This window comes from Peromyscus maniculatus, chromosome 11 (assembly GCF_049852395.1).
Source record: "Peromyscus maniculatus bairdii isolate BWxNUB_F1_BW_parent chromosome 11, HU_Pman_BW_mat_3.1, whole genome shotgun sequence".
In the NCBI taxonomy this organism is placed as follows: Eukaryota; Metazoa; Chordata; class Mammalia; order Rodentia; family Cricetidae; genus Peromyscus; species Peromyscus maniculatus.
This window is the reverse complement of record NC_134862.1, coordinates 100,548,689-100,569,299: the sequence shown is the minus strand read 5'-3', so window position 1 is coordinate 100,569,299 and position 20,611 is coordinate 100,548,689. Positions and strand designations below refer to the sequence as shown.

Sequence of the window (20,611 nt, the reverse complement as noted above, 5' to 3'; positions counted from 1 at the left end):
ATTTTTTTTTTTCTTAATGTGTATGGGTGTTTTGCCTGCATGTATGTCTGTGCACTGCATGTATGCTGTGCCTGTGGGTGCCAGAATAGGGCATTGGATTCTTCCTGGGACTAGAGTTAGGAAGGTTGTGAGCCACTCTGATAGTACTGAAAGTCAAAGCCAGCTCCTATGGAAAAGCAGTACTTTAATTTCTGAGCTGTCTCTCAGCCCCTTGTGTCCATTTTTAGGTCATTATCTCCATCTTGTCCTGGGAAGTTTAATAGTCTTAAGGCAATTTTGGTTCTTCTATGACCAGCTTTGAAGATGGTAAGATAGTACTATTGTTAACTGTTTGAGTTTTTGAGACAGTCTCACTGTGTAGCCCTGTAGACCTTACTGTGTAAAGCAGGCTGTCCAGGAACTCCCTGAGATTCATCTTCTGCCTCCCACATGCCTCGATTAAAGAAAGGCATATGCTATTGTGCTTGGCAGAATACTGTTTTTAGAAAGAATATTATCATTTATTCACACAGATACTCAGGAATATTAAACTGAGCTATTGAATTGGTTTAGGCTTTTGGCAAAGTTAAACTTTGGTATTTTTCTGGGACAGAGTCTCAGACTCCTCAGAAATTTGTGAGCCTCCCACCTCAGCCTGCTACATTGGTGTTACAGGCATGTGTCACCATTCCCTGGTCACAGTGTTACTTTTAGTCTGCTCTAGTTGCTGTGAAGCTAAAATTCTGAAGAGGTAATGTATGTCATGAGTTTCAATTGCCACATAACTTGTCATTAACATGTGTATTATATGAAATTAAGAATGTGTTGTGTTCTGATTTGTTGTACTCTTAGATTTAAGTTTTAAAAGTGTACATGTGGATAAGCTTATGCTAATATGTAAAAGAAAAGGCATTGGGTGGACAGGGAGCTGGTGGGCTTTTAACCTGGCTGCTAGTAGTACATTAGTTAACCTAGTTGGAAACTGCCCACATGGTCCCATAGTTTGGTCGGTGAAACAGATTAGGTTTCAGCCTGCCTTCCTCCTAGCCATGCATAGAATGGCTTTAGACAGCTTTACATTTTATTTTAGGCTTTGCATTGTCATTTTGATCTCCTTGGGACTTAGTTTTTTAATTCAGTTGGATTGGTGCCCAATACCATTTTATTCATGAAAATAATTGTGAGCATAAAAAGAGGTGAGATATGAACCCACTTTTTAAACCCTGGAGACTATAAATGAAGTGTTTGTATGGATGGTTTTTTAGTTTTATAGTAGCATGGTGGAAAAGTTCTCTGGTACAGTCATTCAACCCTATATGAACAGGATACAAGTGACCATAATTGGACGTGAGGATACTACTGAAATTTATCTCCCCTGAATGGCTGCCTTCTGAAGATTTGTAAATTAGACATGTACACTTTGTTTTGCCAGAAAAAAGATAGCATTAGAATTCTGGTAGATAATTAAAAATTAATTAAATTTATTTGTGTCTCCTAAAAGCTTACATCTCATATTTGAACCTTTCTCATTCTTCATTTCAGCTTAAAGCCAATCCTTCACCCTAAGTTACTGGTTCTCGACCCCAGTGAACATTGGCTCTCTAAAGATTTTTTTAAACATGCTAATTAATTAAATGGTAATCTCTGGGAGGTGAGCCAGGTGTTTTTTGTTTTTGTTTTTTAAAACCTCATCAAGGGATTCCAGTGTACAGCTAAGCTTGAAGAATATTTTTTATAGCTTTTTTAATTTAAACTTATTTTAAGAATTTCATTCGTGAGTACTGCATTTACATCATTTCTGCCCCTTCCCTCCAACTCTTCCCATATAACTCCACATTTTCAAATTTATGACCTTTTAAATTAATTTTGCATACACACGTATGTATTTATGTGTCAGGTTTCTGTAGCTGTGGGGATACTGCTGTTCTTCCAGTTGTTTTCTGCTTGATCATGGGCAAACCTCCCTCAATTTTGTGTCTTTGATTTCTTCATTATTAATCAAGAGTATGCTAAAGCTTACAGCTGTTTGGAGACAAGACCCAAAAGGAAAAATTCTGTGAATTTTGAGCTTTGGTTGGCTCAGGGAAGGTGGGCCACACTAGCATGTATATATGTACAAACTGACAATAGGACCACTCCATGGCATGGTTAAGGGGAAGGTGTTTATTGTAGATATGAGAGAGAACAGCCAGGGGTATCTGGACGAGTCAAGAGCAGAGAAAGTAGTAGACTGAACATGGCCAGCAGTCTGGACCAACCGGGCCAAGAGAGAAAAGCAGGAGCAGAGCAGAGATAGAGAAGGGGTGAATGAGTAGGTAGGGGTAAGGGAAGCCTGGGAGCTGGAGAAGTTTAGAGTAAGGAGGAGGTGAGAAGAGGTACTTGTGATACTGAGGGAGCTTGAAGCAAGCGTGGGCTTCAGTATGCTAATAGGTAACAGCCGTTTCTCCCATCTGCCTGTTGGAATTTGGGGAAATGGAGTTTCCCTTGGACCTGACAGTATGTACTTATAATCTACTGAGTCTGTTTAGTGTTGCTTGTATGTACATAAATTTAAGGCTGACCACTGAGGATTAGAAACTTAATCAGTTTCCCAGCTGGTACATAGAGGAAATTAACTTTTCTCTCTCTCTACAACCATTGATTTTTTTTCCTGTAGTCTTTATCTAAGGGTGAAGCCTTGTGAGATTTCCTCTACACATGCTGGTGTGTTGGCTGGTATTGTCATTCTGTGGGCCTTGATTAGGTAGCCACATTGTTGAGGTTTTCAAGGTGCAGCAGCCTTGTGATATCTAGAAGACACCATCTCAAAGCAGGTGTTGTCCTCTTTCGGCCCTTAGGATCTTTAACACTCCAGCTCCTGTAGTGTTCCTGAGACCTGTGTGTAGGGTTATGTTATAGATGTACCAGTTGAGGGTGGGCACAGAACAATCACTTACCTGCATTTCAGCTGTGAGTCTCTGTAAATAGTTTCCATCTGCTACAAATAGAAGCTGCTTTGATGAGGGCTGAGCTCTGTAGCATGAATCTTAAAAGTTCTTATTGATAAAATCAAACCCGAGGCCAGTTATTGGGGGTGAATACTGGAAGGTCAGAGAGACAGAACAAGCCACAGCTATCTCACCTCACCAGTTCCTCAGCTGGTCCTGTTTCCTCAGACTGGAAGCCTCTGAGTCCTCATCCAGAATGAATCTCAGCTAAACTGTGTTGCTCCAAAGCCTGAAAGCTTAACCAGCCAAATGCTTCTAGTTTCTGGTCCTCACGCCTTATATACCTTTCTGCTTTCTACCATCACTCCCTGGGATTAAAGGCTCGCTTTCTGGGATTAAAGGTGTTTCCAATGTGGCCTTGAACTCACAGAGATCCAGAGGGATTTCTATCTTTGGAATGCTAGGATTAAAGGTGTGAGTGCCACCATTTTCTAGCCTTTGTATCTAGTGGCTGTCTGCTCTCTGACCCCAGATAAATTTATTAGGGTACACAATATTTTGGGGAGCACAGTACCACCACAGAGCTCCACATTGACCTGGTGGTGCACAACAGGTAGACTGTTGAAACCATATGACATGTGCAATAATTAATACAGGAGGGCAATGACTATCATTTAGTTTGTTAGCCCCAATCTGGTCATCCCGAGATGAGGCTGGGTTGGGAGACAGAAGTAAAGGTTTCCTCTCTAGCACTTCTACTCTGTGCTCTTGTGATAGAACCCCTCTCCACCTATCTTTGCCTGGGTTCTCACCTCCAAAGAAAGGTGGCATGTTTTTCTATTCCCATTCAGTTACCTTTTGACTCATTTGCTGCGGTCTAGTTGCTTGATTTAGTTAACCATGTATTTTTGTTCAGTATCCACAAAGCTCTCAAGTAGTTGTTTTGGTACTTTGTTCAATTTATAGCTATTATAGCTGAGTCAGTTTGTTAAATGCTCATTCTTCCATATAAGAAGCAGAATTTCTTTTTAAAATTTTTTTATGTACACATTTTGCAGTATACCTAGGGCCTTGTGTGTACTGGGTGAATGCTATGCTACTGAAGCCATGTACCTAGCTTTCATTTTTACTTAAAAAAACAAAACATTACAACTAAATGGAAGTTCTGTGTTCTTTTCAATCATGGTGCCCCCTTCCATACCCAGAGACAGTTCTTTTACAAATGGTATGAAATGGCGTATTCTTGTGCTCAGACAACATAACTTGCCAAATTGGAGTATCTCTGTAGTAGTTTTGCTGAGAATATTTTTACGAGTTTCTTATCTTTTCTCTGCTCGTTTCTCATCTGTAAAACAGAAGAGTAATATATACCTACTAAATGTGAAAAATATGTAGAATGGTATATATTTCTTAAGGTAGTAAGTTCTCCTCTGTGTTAACAGTTGCTTGGTTATCATTTTTCTAGAATCTCTAATGCCAAATTCAGTACTTTTGGAGAATGTGTTCTTTGGGAAATTTAAATGGAAAATATATCTTTGACTCGTTTTGCCAACATTTCGATGAACTTTTTCCACAGCTGTCTTCTGTACGGGTGGGAGAGATGGCAACATTATGATCTGGGACACCAGGTGCAACAAAAAAGGTAAGCTGGTTTTCTCCAAATTTTGATCAATGTGATATCACCCTATGCTTAGTAACATAATTAAGATACTGAAAATGTTAGTGATTTCATCTGATGCCAGCAGGGGGCACTTGTGTTCACAGTCCTACATTTCTGCTCATTGCTCAATTCTACAAAGCTATTAACTTATGTTTTTAATCTCATATTGTATCTGAATTATAATTCCATTTACCTAAATTAATGGAAGAATTAAAACTACTAATGCATAGGTTCACCGGATAAAGGTTTGTTTTGGGTATTTTATTTGTTTTTAATTTTCCTTTTTTGGGCCGACAAGACACCTCATCAAGTAAAGGTACGTGTCATCACCGCCTGACTACCTGGGTTCAGGTCCCTCATGGTAGAAGGAGAGCACAAACTCCCTCAAGTTGTCCTCTAACCTCAATACTCTGACACCATGGAATATATTCCCCTCCCTCATCCCTCACTAAAAAAAAAAAAATAATTTCTACCTTTTAGTTTTAAAGAATCGGATTCAATTAAATATAAGCTTGTATTGCATTGTGATGGTGTTAAAGCAGGCGGTCACTGATGTGTTTACTGCTAATTTACATACTGATTTTAAAATATTAATAAACCGTATTTTATGGGCAGTTTTATTTCATAGCAGCAGTGAAGTGTAGAGAGTCCCATATATGCTCCACACCCACCCACACAGCCTTCCCAGTGTCAGCACCCTACATTCAGTTGGGTGTAGATGTTCATTGACACATGATAGCCCCAAATCCAAAATTTGCATTAGTGTTTACTCTTCCTGTTACATATGATGTGGATATTAACAAGTAGATGATATGTGTCTGCCGTTGTAATACATAGAGTAGTTCATTGCCCTAAACTGAATCAGTCTGTGCTCTGGTGCTCATGTCTACTTCCTCACTAAGCCTTGCCACCACTGGTTTATGTTTTGTTTTTTTTAATTGTCTCCATGGTTTAATTAACTACTTTATATTTTATTGGTAAAAAAAAAAAAAATCACACAATTTTGAGGTCCTATGCAAAAATGTTCAAATGTTATGTTCAACTTGAAATCAGAAAACACTAAAACCAATTTCCTCGGAACTTTTCAGATGGATTTTATAGACAGGTGAATCAGATCAGCGGAGCTCACAATACTGCAGACAAGCAAACCCCTTCCAAACCAAAGAAGAAACAAAATTCCAAAGGACTTGCTCCTTCTGTGGTAAGGTTTTAGAGAAGTATACATATAAATAGGATTTTGTTGTTGTGTTTGCTTGTTTTTGAACAAGCTCTCCATGTGTGCTTAGGCTGGCCTGGAATACTAGGTACGTGGCTTCAGTGGCATAGCATTCACCCAGTACAGTTCTGAAGTAGCAACGAAAATAATGTTATGGTTGGAGGTCACCATAACATGAGGAGCTGTGTTAAAGGGTCGAAACATTGGGAAGATTAGGAACCACTGCTCTGAAACAATAGTTAAGAAAAACTGAGTCATTACTAACCACTTAAACATCTTAGGTAATTACAAGATCTTTTCTTAATCTTGAAGAATGTAGGATCAGCGCTTAATAAACCAGAGGAAAGTGAATAAACTGTCATACTTTGAAAATGTTTTATCGCAACAGGAGAGAGACCTTTGATCTTCAGAACTAACAAATGGGCTGACTAACATTGTATTGTTTCAGCCACATACCCCAGAACCAGTCCTCTAGTCTGCTCATACATATGACACCTCATTTTAGTCTCCCATGGCACTCTTGCTCCCTGCAGAGTGTGTAGGTCTGATCTCTCCCCATTTTTTTGAGGGTGGCCAGCAGCTCTGTTATTTACTCTGGGATACCTGGGTCTTCCTAATTTCCTGGATATAGCCTGGTGAGGGTGACTCATAGTTACTCAGTAGCTAATGGTGTTGGGATGGGGGAACTGCCATGCTTGCGGAAAGTGAGTGGATGCTTCTTACAGCATTCAGGGCAGCTACAGGCATGTGGGAAGTCAATTTTCAGCTCTTAGCATTCCTTGATTGCCTGTAGTTCTTTTTTTTTTTTTTTTTTTTTTTTTTTGGTTTTTCGAGACAAGGTTTCTCTGTGTAGCTTTGCGCCTTTCCTGGAACTCGCTTTGGAGACCAGGCTGGCCTCGAACTCACAGAGATCCGCCTGCCTCTGCCTCCCGAGTGCTGGGATTAAAGGCGTGTGCCACCAACGCCCGGCCTGTAGTTCTTTGTGTAGGGGGGCCCTGTGAGATTTCCCCTTTCCATGTTAGCATGTCTATTTGTGTTGTACTTTGGGTCTTGTTTAGGCAGCCATATTGTTAAGGTATCATCTGTGAAGCTTCCTGACATTTCTAGAAGACACAATCACACAGCAGGTTTAGAAAAGCTAGTTTTAAGTACCTTGTTTTCTTACTGGTAAAGGCTGTGATGACCAAAACAGAATTTCCTTCTTTTTCTCTGTTGTGCTCTTAGGATTCCCAACAGAGTGTTACTGTGGTCCTCTTTCAGGATGAGAACACGTTAGTCTCAGCAGGAGCTGTGGATGGGTAAAAGACTTTATTTCTTCTACTTTTTCCCCAGTGCCTTTGTAGAGCTACTGTAGTACCTAATCTCATTCCACATAGTGGGTGCTGTAGCTGGGAAGAAGTTTACAGGTTACAGTGGAAAATAAACAGCCAGAACTCCTCAAATAATTGAGATAATACATGTGCTTGGCACATGTCTCTAGCACATAGGAACAATATTTGCTGCTACAGGGTGGGAACTTGCTTGCCTTTTAATAGTACAGTTAAGGCCTAAATGCTTCTGTATACTTGTTATTGATCTAAATTTTGATGGCCAAGTAAGTCTGTGGTGCTTATCCATATATTTTTCTACCAAGTATTGTAGAAAATAGATTATTTACGTGCAGGTATTCTTTAAAATGTACCTTTTTGCCTATTATATTTCCAGATGCATTGTATTTGAGTTTTGTTGTTTTGGTTTTGGTTTTAGTTTTTCTAGACAGGTTTTCTCCTATGTAGTCCTGGCACTTGCTTTGTAGACCAGGATGGCCTTGAACTCAGAGAGATCTGCCTGCCTCTGTCTCCTGAGTGCTGGGATTAAAGGTGTGTACCGCCACCTGGTTCATTCAAGTTTTTTATTTAAAAAATGACTTACTAATTAGGATTTCTATTGTTTTCTGTGGGAGTAAAATTCTTATATGAACCAAGTTCTCAAGCAAGAATGGGGAGTTGGGGGCTGGAGAGGTGGCTCAGAGGTTAAGAGCACTGCTTGCTCTTCCAAAGGTCCTGAGTTCAATTCCCAGCAACCACATGGTGGCTCACAACCATCTGTAATGAGATCTGGTGCCCTCTTCTGGCCTGCAGGCATACATGCAGACAGAACACTGTATACATAATAAATAAATAAATCTTAAAAAAAAAAAAAGAATGGGGAGTTAACGAAAAGTTACTACTGTTTGTGAATGACTATGAAAGTTTGCTCCATTTATTTCTAAAGATGCTGCCATTTTATGACAAGTGTGTAGTTTCAGATTACCCACAAAGTAGAAGTAAGGATTAAGACAATTATCTCTAGGTGAAATGAAAAAAATATTTTTCCCCTTCCACAGGAAAAAGTGTTTAGTTAAGGAGTTATGTATAGAAATAAAGCATAGGGGTATGTGCCCTGCATTTCAGGGGATATGTGCAGAGAGTTAGACTTAGGAAGTTTTTTTTTGTTTTGTTTTGTTTTTTCTAAAAGAACAATGAAACATCCACTATCGGCATCTAACCTCCATCTTCCTTTTCCCGATACCTTGGAGTAAGTGCCAGTGACTCATCACTGGGTCAGATCACATCTGTTTCCGTTTTTGTGTGAACTGTAAGCTTGACATTGGAAACAATAGTATAAAATAGCTAAATTGAATTCCCAATGAGATAGCCTCAGTGTAACTGGGTATTGTGCCAGAGGAGATAGATTAAAAGTCATTTCACGCTCATATAAGTAAAATTGTTGGAATAAGTCTAGACCAGAGGTTCTCAACCTGTGGCCTGTGAGCCCTTTGACCCTTTGGGGCTCATCTAAGACTGTTTGCATATCAGATAGTTACATTATGGTTCATACCATTAGCAAAATCACAGGAAGTAGCAACGAAAATCATTTTATGATGGGGGGATCACCACAATGTGAAGAACTGTCACAGCATTAGGAAGGTTGAGAACCACTGGTCTAGACAATTTATAAAATGCTTATCTTGGTTTTTAGGATAATCAAGGTATGGGATTTACGCAAGAATTACACTACTTATCGACAAGAACCCATAGCATCCAAGTCTTTCCTGTACCCAGGTACCAGCACTCGAAAACTAGGTAAGCCTTTGATTTGTCTGTAAGATTTTGGGAGTAAAATGTGAATTTCAATTAAGAAAAAATTGCTTTGATACCAGGCTAATTTTCAGCAGAGACTTGAGAGACAAAGTATATGGTTGTAAAGATAAAATCTCAATATGGTTTTGATTTATATATATTTTAGAAGCAGTTATCTTTTTTATAAATGTTGTATTTTATTTTATAATTTAATTTAATTTTACATATCAGCCACGGATTCCCTTGGCCCCCTGCCCCCTGCCCCCTGCCCCATGCGCCTTCCTCCCAGCCCACTCCTCATTCCCATCTCCTCCAGGGCAAAGACTCCCCTGGGGATTGAGTTCAACCTGGTAGATTCAGTTCAGGCAGGTCCAGTCCCCTCCTCCCAGGCTGAGCTAAGTGTTCCTGCATAAGCCCCAGGTTCTAAACAGCCAGCTCATGCACTGAGGACAGGTCCTGGTCCCACTGCCTGGATGCCTCCCAAACAGTTCAAGCTAATCAACTGTCTCATTTATCCAGAGGGCCTGATCTAGTTGGGGGCAGAAGCAGTTATCTTATGGCATGAACTGTTTTGTTCCCATAGTTTAACTTCATTGACATTCTATTAACTTTTTCCAGGTTATTCAAGTTTGGTTTTAGATTCTACTGCCTCTACTTTATTTGCCAACTGCACAGATGACAACATCTATATGTTCAACATGACTGGCTTAAAGACTTCTCCAGGTAAGCTATTAGTCATTCAAATTCTCTTACAGGAAACTAATGCTTGCTCTTTTGCTAATGAAAATTCAGTAGTGGTTTTCATTTTTTGTTTTGTTTTCCTAAAATAAACATTAGCCACATGAGGGAGGACTCTGCCATCTTTAATTAGTTCCTGTGGTGTTTCATGAGTGTATGTTTCTGTGACCATTCCATAAGTAAACAGACTCCTACTCTGTGTGGTGGATACTGAGTCTCCTGAAGCCATGCTCTTTGGACTATGTTTAGGGTTATCATTAAGGTTTACTTATTTTATATGGATGAGTTTTTGCTTGCATGTATTTATACAATACATGCCTCGTGTCTGGATGTTGGAAGAGGGTATCAAATCCCCTAGATCTAAAGTTATACATGGTTATAGCCACCAAATGGGTGCTGGGAATCAAACCTGGGTCCTTTGCAAGAACCAGTGTTGTAAACCACTGAGCCATCTCTCCAGCCCCTAAGATTATCTTGATTTTCTGTTTAATAAGCTTGCAGAATAAAGAAAACTCTTCTCAACTTTTTGTCCTGTTAAAATTAGAGGATTGAGTTTTACAGACTTCCCTTATAGTTTTCACCTTTTCAATGTTGGGTGAAGACCATTTATCTCCTGAGGTGTTTTCTTCCCTAACATACCTTTTTCTTTTCTCTCAAAAATATAAAATTAGGGGGCCGGGGTTGGTGAAGAGATGACTTGGTAGTTAAGAGCAATTGTTGCTTTTGTGGAGTTCCCAGGTTCAATTCCCAGTACACACATGGTAGCTCACATTTGTCTTAACTCCAGTTCCAAGTGATCAGAGATGCCCCCTTCTGGCTTGTGTGTAGGAAACTAGGCATGTTCAAGGTACACAAACATGCAGGCAAAACATTCATACATATAAAGAGAAAATAAGTAAATAATTTTTAAAAGACAATAACAATCGAGTCTGAGACTAGTCTCCGAATTGGTAAGCTCCAGGTTCAGTGAGAGTCTTGTCCAGGGGTGGGAGTGGAGTCATGGTGAAGAGAAGACATCAGATATCATTGACTTGGCCTCCACACAGTCAGTCCATACAGCACATGGGATACACACACGAGATAAAACCTAATCCTGGTTCATTATCAGGTGTGTACTACTACTCTTTTATGTGTATTTTCCTATAGTGTAGCACAAAAAGGGTCTTGACTGCAGTTTGCCATTCTCCCATTAAACACTTGCTAATAATTTAGTAACCCTTTTCTGCCCTTTTAAAATTGTTCTCGTGGATAGATTAGTTTTTTAGATGCTAGCCAGGTGTGGTGGCACGTGTTTTTAGTCCCAGCACTCAGGTGGTAGAGGTAGGTAGATCTCTGTGAGTTTGAGGACAGGCAGAGGTGCATAATAAAGAGACTCTCTCAGAAAAAGTTAAGTGTGTGTGTATTTGTGAGAGAGAGAGAATGTATTAAATGTGTAACTAAAATGCATCTGGTAATTACTTGCCTTTTCAAGACTTTGGGAAGAATGGGAACTTCATGTTTGAGTGATTTTTTTTTTTTTATTCATAATATTGTATTGTACTAATAGCTATATCCTATGCCTAGTTTAGCATTGAAAAAACTAAATTGAAGCCAGGCATAGTAGCAAATGCTTATAATCCCAGTTTTTTGGGACACTAAGGCAGAAGGACCAGGAGTTCAAGGCCACATAATGAGATTCTGTCTCCACCTCAAAACAACAAAAAATCAAAGTGAACTAATTATAATTAAAGCTATTGGAGGATTTTAGGAGAAATTTTACCATATTTGAAACATTTGCAATGTGCTTCATACCAGCTTTCCCTAAACCAGCAGAGGGCAATAAAAACAGGGTTAGTAGGAAATTCAATTTATAATTTTCCATTCATAGTTCAGCACAGACAATGAATAATTTCAGTTTCAGAGCAGTGTTCGGAATGAAGGAACCTCTTTAACTATGTAGGTTTTTATCATAGTGAGAGTTTTGCTGGTTTCGGTATTACTATTGTTTTTTGTTTTTTGAGACCGAGTTTCACAGTTTAGCCCTGGCTGTCCTAGAACTCAATCTGTTTGTAGACCAGGCTGGCCTCAAACTCAGAGATCTGCCTGCTGCCTCCTGAGTGCAAAAGGCATGTGCCACCAACACCCAGGTGTTATAGTGAGTTTATAATATATCTATCTAAATTGATTTGTGCTGAACTTCACTTTTATAGTAAAAATCTCTGCTGTAGAAAATATTTGATAGCTAGGGTTTTTATTTTTAAGTGTGTATGAGTGTTGTGTCTGTGTGTACACCACAGAATTCTAGACAATTATGAGCCTTGTTGGTGGTGCTGGGAATTAAACCTGGGTCCTCTGGAAGAGCAAACAGTGCTCTTAATTCTTGAGCCATCCCTGCAAAACCATTTTGTTTTTGTTTTTCTTTAAAAGGCGTAAATACAAAGTTTTATTTTCCCAGTCTATTTTAAAAATAGAATGGATTTCTGTGAGCACTTTAACCAAAAGTCACTGTTAAGCATTCGATTTCTTTTCTCCCTGCTTTATCTTAAAATTCTCTGGTAACTGAGCTTTCTCCTTTAAATTTTCTGTGGTGTTCTGATGCCAGCAGGCTCAAGAGCACATTGAACAAGATATGGTTACTTGCTCTTTCTGAATGAATAGGGAGAAACCTAACCCAAACTAAGTGGCTTACAGATGAACATACATTGTACCCCTCTAGGTCCATTTATCATTCAGCCTGTTAAAAGAGTTAAATTTCAAAAAACAAAAAGAAACCTCTGTATCTCAACCAGAATTAATTCTTTTCACTCATTTTTACCTTTTTGTGCAGCAAATATTTGGAGTTTAATTAACAAATACTTATTCTGTTTAAAGTACTAAGGTCTAGAAAGAAGTGAGATGTACCCTCAATTCACAGTCAGTGGAGAAATAAGATCAATGTGTTACCAATGGAGAAAATCCGCATATAGGATAAGGGTAGGGGCATGGTCTGCATTTATTATAGGATTAGGCGTCCTGCATTTGATAATGTTATGTGACATTTGTTCACTTCCATACCAAATAGATTGTTTTGAATTCACTAGATTGGGTCTAACAGAAGCCTCATTTTTAGGTTGTGTTTTGTTTTATTCTGTTTTTAGCACTTAGCTCCCTATTATTTGGTAGCAAGTTGGAGCAGTGAAAGCACTTGTATGATTTGTGTGTGAGTGTCGTTTGCATTCATTGGAACACTGGAAATGATAAGAGCCAAATAACTTGGTTTTCTCCTCTGGCAGTGGCTGTCTTCAGTGGACACCAGAACTCGACCTTTTATGTAAAATCAAGTCTTAGTCCAGATGACCAGTTTTTAATCAGTGGTTCAAGTGATGAGGCTGCCTACATTTGGAAGGTAAGCTGTCAGCTCCCCACAAATAGAAGGATTTGTCCAGTATGAGGTGTGCTTGCTACAAGCACACACTGCTGGCTTTTTGCACCAAGTGTTTGCAAGGTCACACCTTGCTTTGCACTTCCTTTTATGAATACCGTGTATAAAAAAAAGTGTCATTCTGTGTCCTGCTTCACAGATTGTTGGGAGATGGTGAGTTCTGGGGGTGATTAGAACCTTCAACACTGTCTTGCTTCTTAAATTATGGCACTGCCCATTCTGCTCCATAGTATCAGACTCTTCCTTAGGTGCCAGTCCTTCCACAGAGCTGCATGCAAAACTTCCGGGATAATAACTGTATTCCTTCTTTAGCAAATATTTTAAGACAGTTAATAGTGTTTTTTAATATTTTCTTATTTTATAGATTGTCCATTTCTGTTTATTAAGTGAATGCATAAGTCTTAAAATCCACATTTTATATCCATATTCTAAAGCCATAAGCCAAGAAACTTAAATGATTTTTTTGTTTGTTTGTTTTTTGTTTGTTTGTTTTTTGTTTGTTTTTTTTTTTGGTTTTTTTTTTTTGTTTGTTTGTTTGATTTTTTTTTGGTTTTTTTTTTTTTTTTTTTTTGGTTTTTTTGAGACAGGGTTTCTCTGTGTAGCTTTGCACCTTTCCTGGAACTCACTTTGTAGACCAGGCTGGCCTCGAACTCACAGAGATCCACCTGCCTCTGCCTCCCAAGTGCTGGGATTAAAGGCGTGCGCCACCACCGCCCGGCCTTAAATGACATTAATAGAAAGAAGTACTAGAGAAAATGCAAAAGAATGAAATACCTGGAGGTGCAAAAATAACATGCTCCCCATTGACAGGTTTTAGTGACAGTCTCCTCGGTGGTCACAAGATGGAGATGCCGCTCTAGCCAAGGCACTTAAGTTGGGCCCCTCTCTGATGTACAAGTTTCTTCATTGGAGTTTTCAATGAAATCGTCTTAAGGGTATATACTTGAGACTCCCATCTTACAAAAATAGCTTTTACCTGCTTTCTTTACTCTTTCTGGAGTTTTTAGACTGTCACTTCTCTCTTGTATTTAGAATTCTGAGTTTCAAAGTTTTATTCTTTGGGTTTTCTGTTTCTTCTTCCCTCGCTGTCTTACTACTGTTATTTCTCTACTTGAACTCTCAACTTAGTTACAGAATTTTACTCATTCCACAAGTCTGTGGCATTTGAGGTTTCTTTCTTGAAAGAAAGCACCAACTGAAATTTTAGACATATCAGATAACATAATAGAATGACTAATTCCATAAAGTACATATGATTATGTATATAACCAAATATATACATGTAAATTTTGCCAATTCTTTAAGTTTCTCTAGCACAGCATCTTTTTAAAATTTTATGTTTGGTGGTGTTTCTAGCCCATTCTTAGAGATCTCATCTATGGCCACCAAGTATATGGGTGACCCTAACTGAATTTCCAGGCTTAGTTCCGTGTCACCCTGAATGACGTGGTTTAGACAGGATGTTCTGCCTGTCTGCACATAGCTCAGTGTGCAGGCTCTGATATTTGAGATCTTGGCAAGTTTACTGCTCCTAAAATTGAATTTGCCCAGTGAGATGGCTCAGTTTCTCTTTTCCATTTATTAAAGGAGGAGAAGTTTTAATGGGATTCCATGCAAGCTGGGTGGGTGTCTTTTTAACTCTGCATCACCTCTAATGAGTTAGATTAGGTTTTGTATTGAATCTGTTGTGTGCTAAAGCCCTCACATAAGGAAAGAACAAAAAAAAAAAGGAGTTTTGTATCTTCTGGTAAAAGAGAATGGCCTTTTGTAGAGTCCTCACTCCTTCTCATTAAAAGAGAAATGTATTAATTTCCTACCCCTTGTCCCACCTGTATTTCACCACCCTTCCCTGTCTGTTTCTGAATCAGCCCCTGAATAGTACTGAAGTCGTTATAAATAAACTGATTTGGCACAGCCATTCTACCGCTGACTGGCGGAACACTGAGACTGACACTTTAGGAAGTGTAAATGATCTCATGGCAAAAATAAAGATTAGCTTTGGTTTCCAATTGGGCAGAGTAAGGAGATTTTGTGAGGAAAAGTGCTGATGGATTTTTTTGTACACTTAAGTACTCAAAATGCTTTATGAGGTCTAAAGATTAGAGCCATTTACTTCAAGAGGTGCCTTTTAATTTTAACTTTGGGGTCCCTGTGTCTTAAACATTCTATAAAAAGTAGAATATATAAAAGAGGACAGTTTTCTGTATTGACCACCCCAAAATGTTTAGGTTATTTTTTTTTTTTAAACTTTAAGGGTATCCTTCCGCTCGGTGGTGGTGGTGGTGTCGGTGACACAGGCCTCTAATCCCAGCACTCAGGAGGTAGAGGCAGGCAGATCTCTGTGAGTTTAAGGCCAGCCTGGTCTGCAGATCGAGTTCCAAAGCTACACAAAGAAACCCTGTCTTGAAAAAACAAAAATAAAAAATAAAAAAAATGTCCTTCCTACTCAAAATGGAAGCTTTTTAAAAATTAAATCAAATAATTATAGTAATGATTTTTATAATAAATTGATGTTAAAAATTTAAAGCCATCTTAGTTTTATGAGGAAAAAAATCATCTTATTTAAAGAAGTAAAAGTATTGTTTCTAAGATAGTCCTGTGCTGTCAAAGCCCTTGTTGCCAAAGTTCACAAAAAACTTAACCAGCAGTTGGCTTCTATCCCTTCTCCTTTTTATTAAAACAGAATTTAGGGGTTAGGTATAGTTGTGCACACCTGTAATCGCAGCACCTAGGAATTAGACACAGGAGAATCTCGAGTTTGAGGTGAGCCTGGCAGGGCAAGACTGTATTTACAAGACAATACAGAGATCTACTTAAGAGTTGAGAGTGCAGTACAGTGTTAGCGTGCTTGCCTAGCATGAGGGAGATCCTGCATTTGATTCCCTAGCATCACCAAATAGTACTTCAAATGTACAATCAGCATGATCACTGTTGTACAGCCTTCTCCACTATCTAATTCCTGAATGTCACACCAGGAGGAAACCACATTATCCTGTAAATATGTCTTCATAGCCGCTCCCCTAACGATTTCCATATTGTCCTCTCTGGATTTTTGTCTGTTTGAGACATTTCATATAAACAGTATCACATAATATATGGCACTTTGTGTCTGACCTTCATTTAGTGTATTATCCAGGCTCGGGCATGTTGCACAGTACTTCATTCCTTCCAAATGCTGAAGAATATTCTATTTTATAGACAAGCCATAAGACTATAATATTTTTGTATATACAGTTAGGTTCTCCTAGATACTATGATACAGAAACTAAAAAATGGGCAGGGTCACAGGATGGCAGGAAGAAGTGATGTTTACCATAGATGTTCACAGGGATGTGAGGATTTCCTCTCCCTTTAATCTGTTTGAGTCTTGAGTAAAGAGAAACCTAATGGACCAGGGTCATCACAAACAGAAAGGAAGGAAAATTCCCGACTGCTGGGAGAGTAAGAGACTATCTTTTAAAAGTCCTTTCTAAAGTATATTTTTTTGAATGAATGACTCAAGATCTATGGCATTGTAGGACTAGACAGTGACATCTATGTAGATTAGGGGAAAGCTACCTACCTTATCTATTAATACATTAAACTTTAACTTAACAAGGCAAATCAAGTTCTGTCCTTAATTTTTGCCATTTTATCATTGCACATTTGCCAGGTAGAGGTAAGGGTGGTAATGATTGAGTTAGATAACCTCATGAATCAATATCAAGTCCTTAGCTCTAATTTGAGGACTCTGTTCAGCTGACTTAGTCACTGTCACAAATATTCTTTCTCAAGGTGCCTCCACTTCATGCAAATGATCCATGATTCAGAGCCTTAGGAAAATAGAGAATGTATTCTCCAAGCTCCTTGCTCTTCAAATACATATACCAATAATAGCAATGTGAGCTTACACTCCTTGTGCTGGGGGTTTCTGTGTGCTGTAAAAGGTATTGATAGCTCTGAACAAATTGGCTGTACAATGCTATCAAGTGCCTATCACTGGAAGCATCCAATGATGGAAAAATAGGATTCTTAGTAATGTGCACAGTACTTCAATCTGACCTCTCTTAATGTTAAAAATATATTAAATATTAAAATGTGGGAGATTACTTGAAATTTTAAATTGTCCTTCAGACAAATTAGCTAAAAAGTTTGAATGAAAAGGTATAAATTATAGCTTATGTCTCTCCAAATTGAAGATTATTCCATTCAAAATGAAAGGATGATACTTTGTATTTTGGTCATAGTTATCATGTCTTTCTTTGGGGTGGGGGAAACTGACCTCTTATTCTAAAAGAGCTGGTTGCCCATTTCAGGTACCTTCAGGATTCAATTGATTTAATATTCCTGGAAGTAGCTGACTAGATCTGGACGTGTCCATGCAGTATAAAAACAGGACTGGATTGAAGAGCAGTACCTGGGACAGAACCTAGCTCAGAAAGCTCAGTGGCTGAGGGACAGTGCCAGCATTACATTTTAGTTGGAATAAGAGCTGTCCTGACGCCGGGCGGTGGTGGCGCACGCCTTTAATCCCAGCACTCGGGAGGCAGAGCCAGGCGGATCTCTGTGAGTTCGAGGCCAGCCTGGGCTACCAAGTGAGTCCCAGGAAAGGCGCAAAGCTACACAGAGAAACCCTGTCTCGAAAAACCCAAAAAAAAAAAAAAAAAAAGAGCTGTCCTGTGTTTAATAGTCTTGATTGACTTTGACTGTTGAACTAGATAGCTCTACCTTTGTTGACAACCCTAGAGCCCTGAGATGTAGTTAAGGAAGTTCCAGACCTCTGTGGGGACTAACACTGTTCTGCTGACTTGTTTTCTCTGGTTTGGCCAGGTTTCCATGCCTTGGCATCCTCCTACTGTGCTCCTGGGTCATTCTCAAGAGGTCACGTCTGTGTGCTGGTGTCCCTCGGACTTCACCAAGGTTTGTGGATGGATCTCCATAACTGGTTTTAAAAAGTGGATCCTAGATTTGGACATTTTCCCCGGGGTAATACAGACTTTTATGTTTAGACATTTATCCAGGCCGGGCGGTGGTGTCACACGCCTTTAGTCTCAGCACTCGGGAAGCAGAGCCAGGTGGATTTCTGTGAGTTCAAGGCCAGCCTGGTCTACAGAGTAAGATCCAGGACGGGCACCAAAACTACACAGAGAAACCCTGTCTCAAAACCAAAAAAAAAAAAAAGAGAGAGAGAGAGAATCCAGAAAGTGTGTGTTACATATATACTATACGCAGTTTTTCCCCTGCTTTTTTCACCAATATGAGAAATTATATACTGAAGGAGAAAAGTTGGAGTTATAGTTCACTAAGCCATTCTTTTCTTAAATACAGAATGAAATTTTGAACTTAAGATTCATCTTAAAATCTCAAGTGAGGTGGCTCAGCTTAAAGAGGACCCGGGTTTGGTTCCTAACATCCACATCAGCATCAGGTAGCTCACAGCCACCTGTAACTCCAGCTCCAGGGGGAAGCAGGGCATCTGTCCTCCTTATGTACCTGCTCTCATAAGCTCACGCACATACCAAAACCACACATCTTAAAACGCAAAAATGTTTTTTAAAATGTGAAAAGGCTAGAAATAGAAGCTATGTTTGTATGTAGGAAGTTTTGTTGCTTGTCTTGTTCTTGACTTTAGCTGTTTTCTGATCTTCCAAAAACTATCTAGTGCATTGGCGTACTTACGGCATTTTAGAACTGCTCTAAATTTCTCATAGGGTTTGTTTGTATGTCTCCCTATTACATTTCTTTGGTTAGCTTCATGAAAGCTCTTTTTTATAAGTGTGCATAAGAACAGGTTTTATTATGACACTTTCATGTACTAAAAAAAAGCATTGTTACTTGCTCATACAGACCTTTCTTAAACTCATTACTGTAGTTGTCTATAATTACATCCTGGTGACATTCTTTCTGAAACTCCATGTAATTTCTATTGGAATGCCTGCTTTTTACACAGGTTATCAGATACACCATTGCATTCTGTTTGTTCAGGTTTGGGGGGATGTTTTTTGTTTTTACTTTTGTGGATTTTTGTTTGTGTTTGAGAGAACATGCAGCTCAGAGCTTTGAACTCACTGTCTTCCTGCCCTGCCCTAGTCTCCCAGGTGCGGGGGTTGCAGGTGCTTATCACTGTGCCCAGCTTTCAAGGGTTTTTAAATAAGATAAAGAACATAAAGGAAGCCAGATGGTAGTGACACACACCTTTAATCCCAGCACTCTGGAGGCAGAGGCAGGCGGACCTCTGAGTTCAAGGCCAGCCTGGTCTCCAGAGTGAGTTTCAGGACAGCCAGGACTGTTAGAGAGAGACGCTGATATGAAGGAGGAGGAGGAGGAGGGCCATGTGTATAGTAGATGCCTAGAAGTGTGAGTGCTGTCACTGCAGCACTTGGGGGGCCATAGTTCTCGCTGAGAAGTGAAGTGTGTGTGTCTTCTTTTGGCCTCCCAGTAAGGGAAGGAAAATGTTGCCAGTCTCTTGGGGGCCACGACTTAAAAGAACATGTGTTCTTTTTCCTTTCTGTTTAGTGACTGAAATAGAGAAATTATATAAACAAATGCTGGGGAACAGCTCTGGCATCAGTGGCCATTTGCCTCCTGCTCTTCAAGCTGGGCTTTCTCTGCCATAAAAGGCTTGGGACCAAGATCAGGAATGGTCGGATATTTTTAAAGGGGCAAAGGTTATTTTTAACTTCTTTCAGCCTAGTGAACTTTTGTTTTCATGGATTACTCCTTTACCTATCTGAAAAAGCATCTCTTAAGAAATGGGTTTATTGTACTTGTCATGGCCTGCTGGAGTCACAGGCTAAGTCTGATCTGGGAATGTTCTCATTGCTTTAGCAATAAGAAAAAGCTTGCAGAATTTAGAAGAAAATTATAAAAATTGAATAGTAGTGATATGTACTAATTGATCATTTCACAGAAAGAGAATAAAAAGGAATCTTAATTACATATAGTTAAATAAAAAGTGTAAACACATGAGTTGCCTGGCTTCTTCAGAGACCGAAAGGAAATGGGCCTGTGATTGTAAAGCTGTAGGTTATTGATAGTGTCCTGGAGAGAGTCCTTTGCTCTTCTCTCAGAGGACCCAGATTCAGTGCCCTGCACACAACACCACCTTCATTCTCAGAGGATATGATGCCCTTTTCTGTTCTCTGCTGGCACACACGTGTGTGTAGGCAAATAATAATTTTTTTTAAAAAAAATGAATTACTGATAATAAGTTTCTCAGTAGAAAATGTATTTTAAAAAAGAAAATGAAGTTTGCATCATGGTAAAGCTAGAATGATTCTCTAAAACAAGGAATGAAAGTAGATGATCTTTCAGATATAATCTGTGTTGTGTTATAGCAGACAAAATAATTCATGAGCCCTTAGGGCACAATTCCTTTTGATTTTGTTGTGACTCTTTGAAACTTCATCATTCTTTTCCTGGTTCTTAGATTGCTACCTGCTCTGATGATAATACACTAAAAATCTGGCGCTTGAATAGAGGTCTAGAGGAGAAACCAGGAGGCGATAAACATTCCATAGTGGGTTGGACCTCTCAGAAGAAAAAAGAGGCGAAAGCTGGCCTAGGTAAGGATAACATGCATTTTCCAAGGTTTTCTTGGTTATGTTAGTT

The 20,611-nt window shown here is 39.1% G+C and overlaps 1 protein-coding gene across 4 annotated transcripts in view; it reads left to right on the top strand.

Annotated features, from left to right (window-relative positions):
* Dtl (denticleless E3 ubiquitin protein ligase adapter) overlaps positions 1 to 20,611 on the top strand; it is a 38,640-nt gene that overhangs the window by 7,132 nt on the left and 10,897 nt on the right. For all 4 annotated transcript variants that reach the window (XM_042258861.2, XM_042258863.2, XM_042258864.2 and 1 more), the window contains exons 6-13: positions 4,483 to 4,548; positions 5,655 to 5,767; positions 7,007 to 7,080; positions 8,783 to 8,886; positions 9,502 to 9,606; positions 12,873 to 12,985; positions 17,831 to 17,920; positions 20,430 to 20,565. In XM_042258861.2, coding sequence (XP_042114795.2) covers positions 4,483 to 4,548; positions 5,655 to 5,767; positions 7,007 to 7,080; positions 8,783 to 8,886; positions 9,502 to 9,606; positions 12,873 to 12,985; positions 17,831 to 17,920; positions 20,430 to 20,565 — 801 coding nt within the window. The remainder of the gene's footprint in view (positions 1 to 4,482; positions 4,549 to 5,654; positions 5,768 to 7,006; positions 7,081 to 8,782; positions 8,887 to 9,501; positions 9,607 to 12,872; positions 12,986 to 17,830; positions 17,921 to 20,429; positions 20,566 to 20,611) is intronic.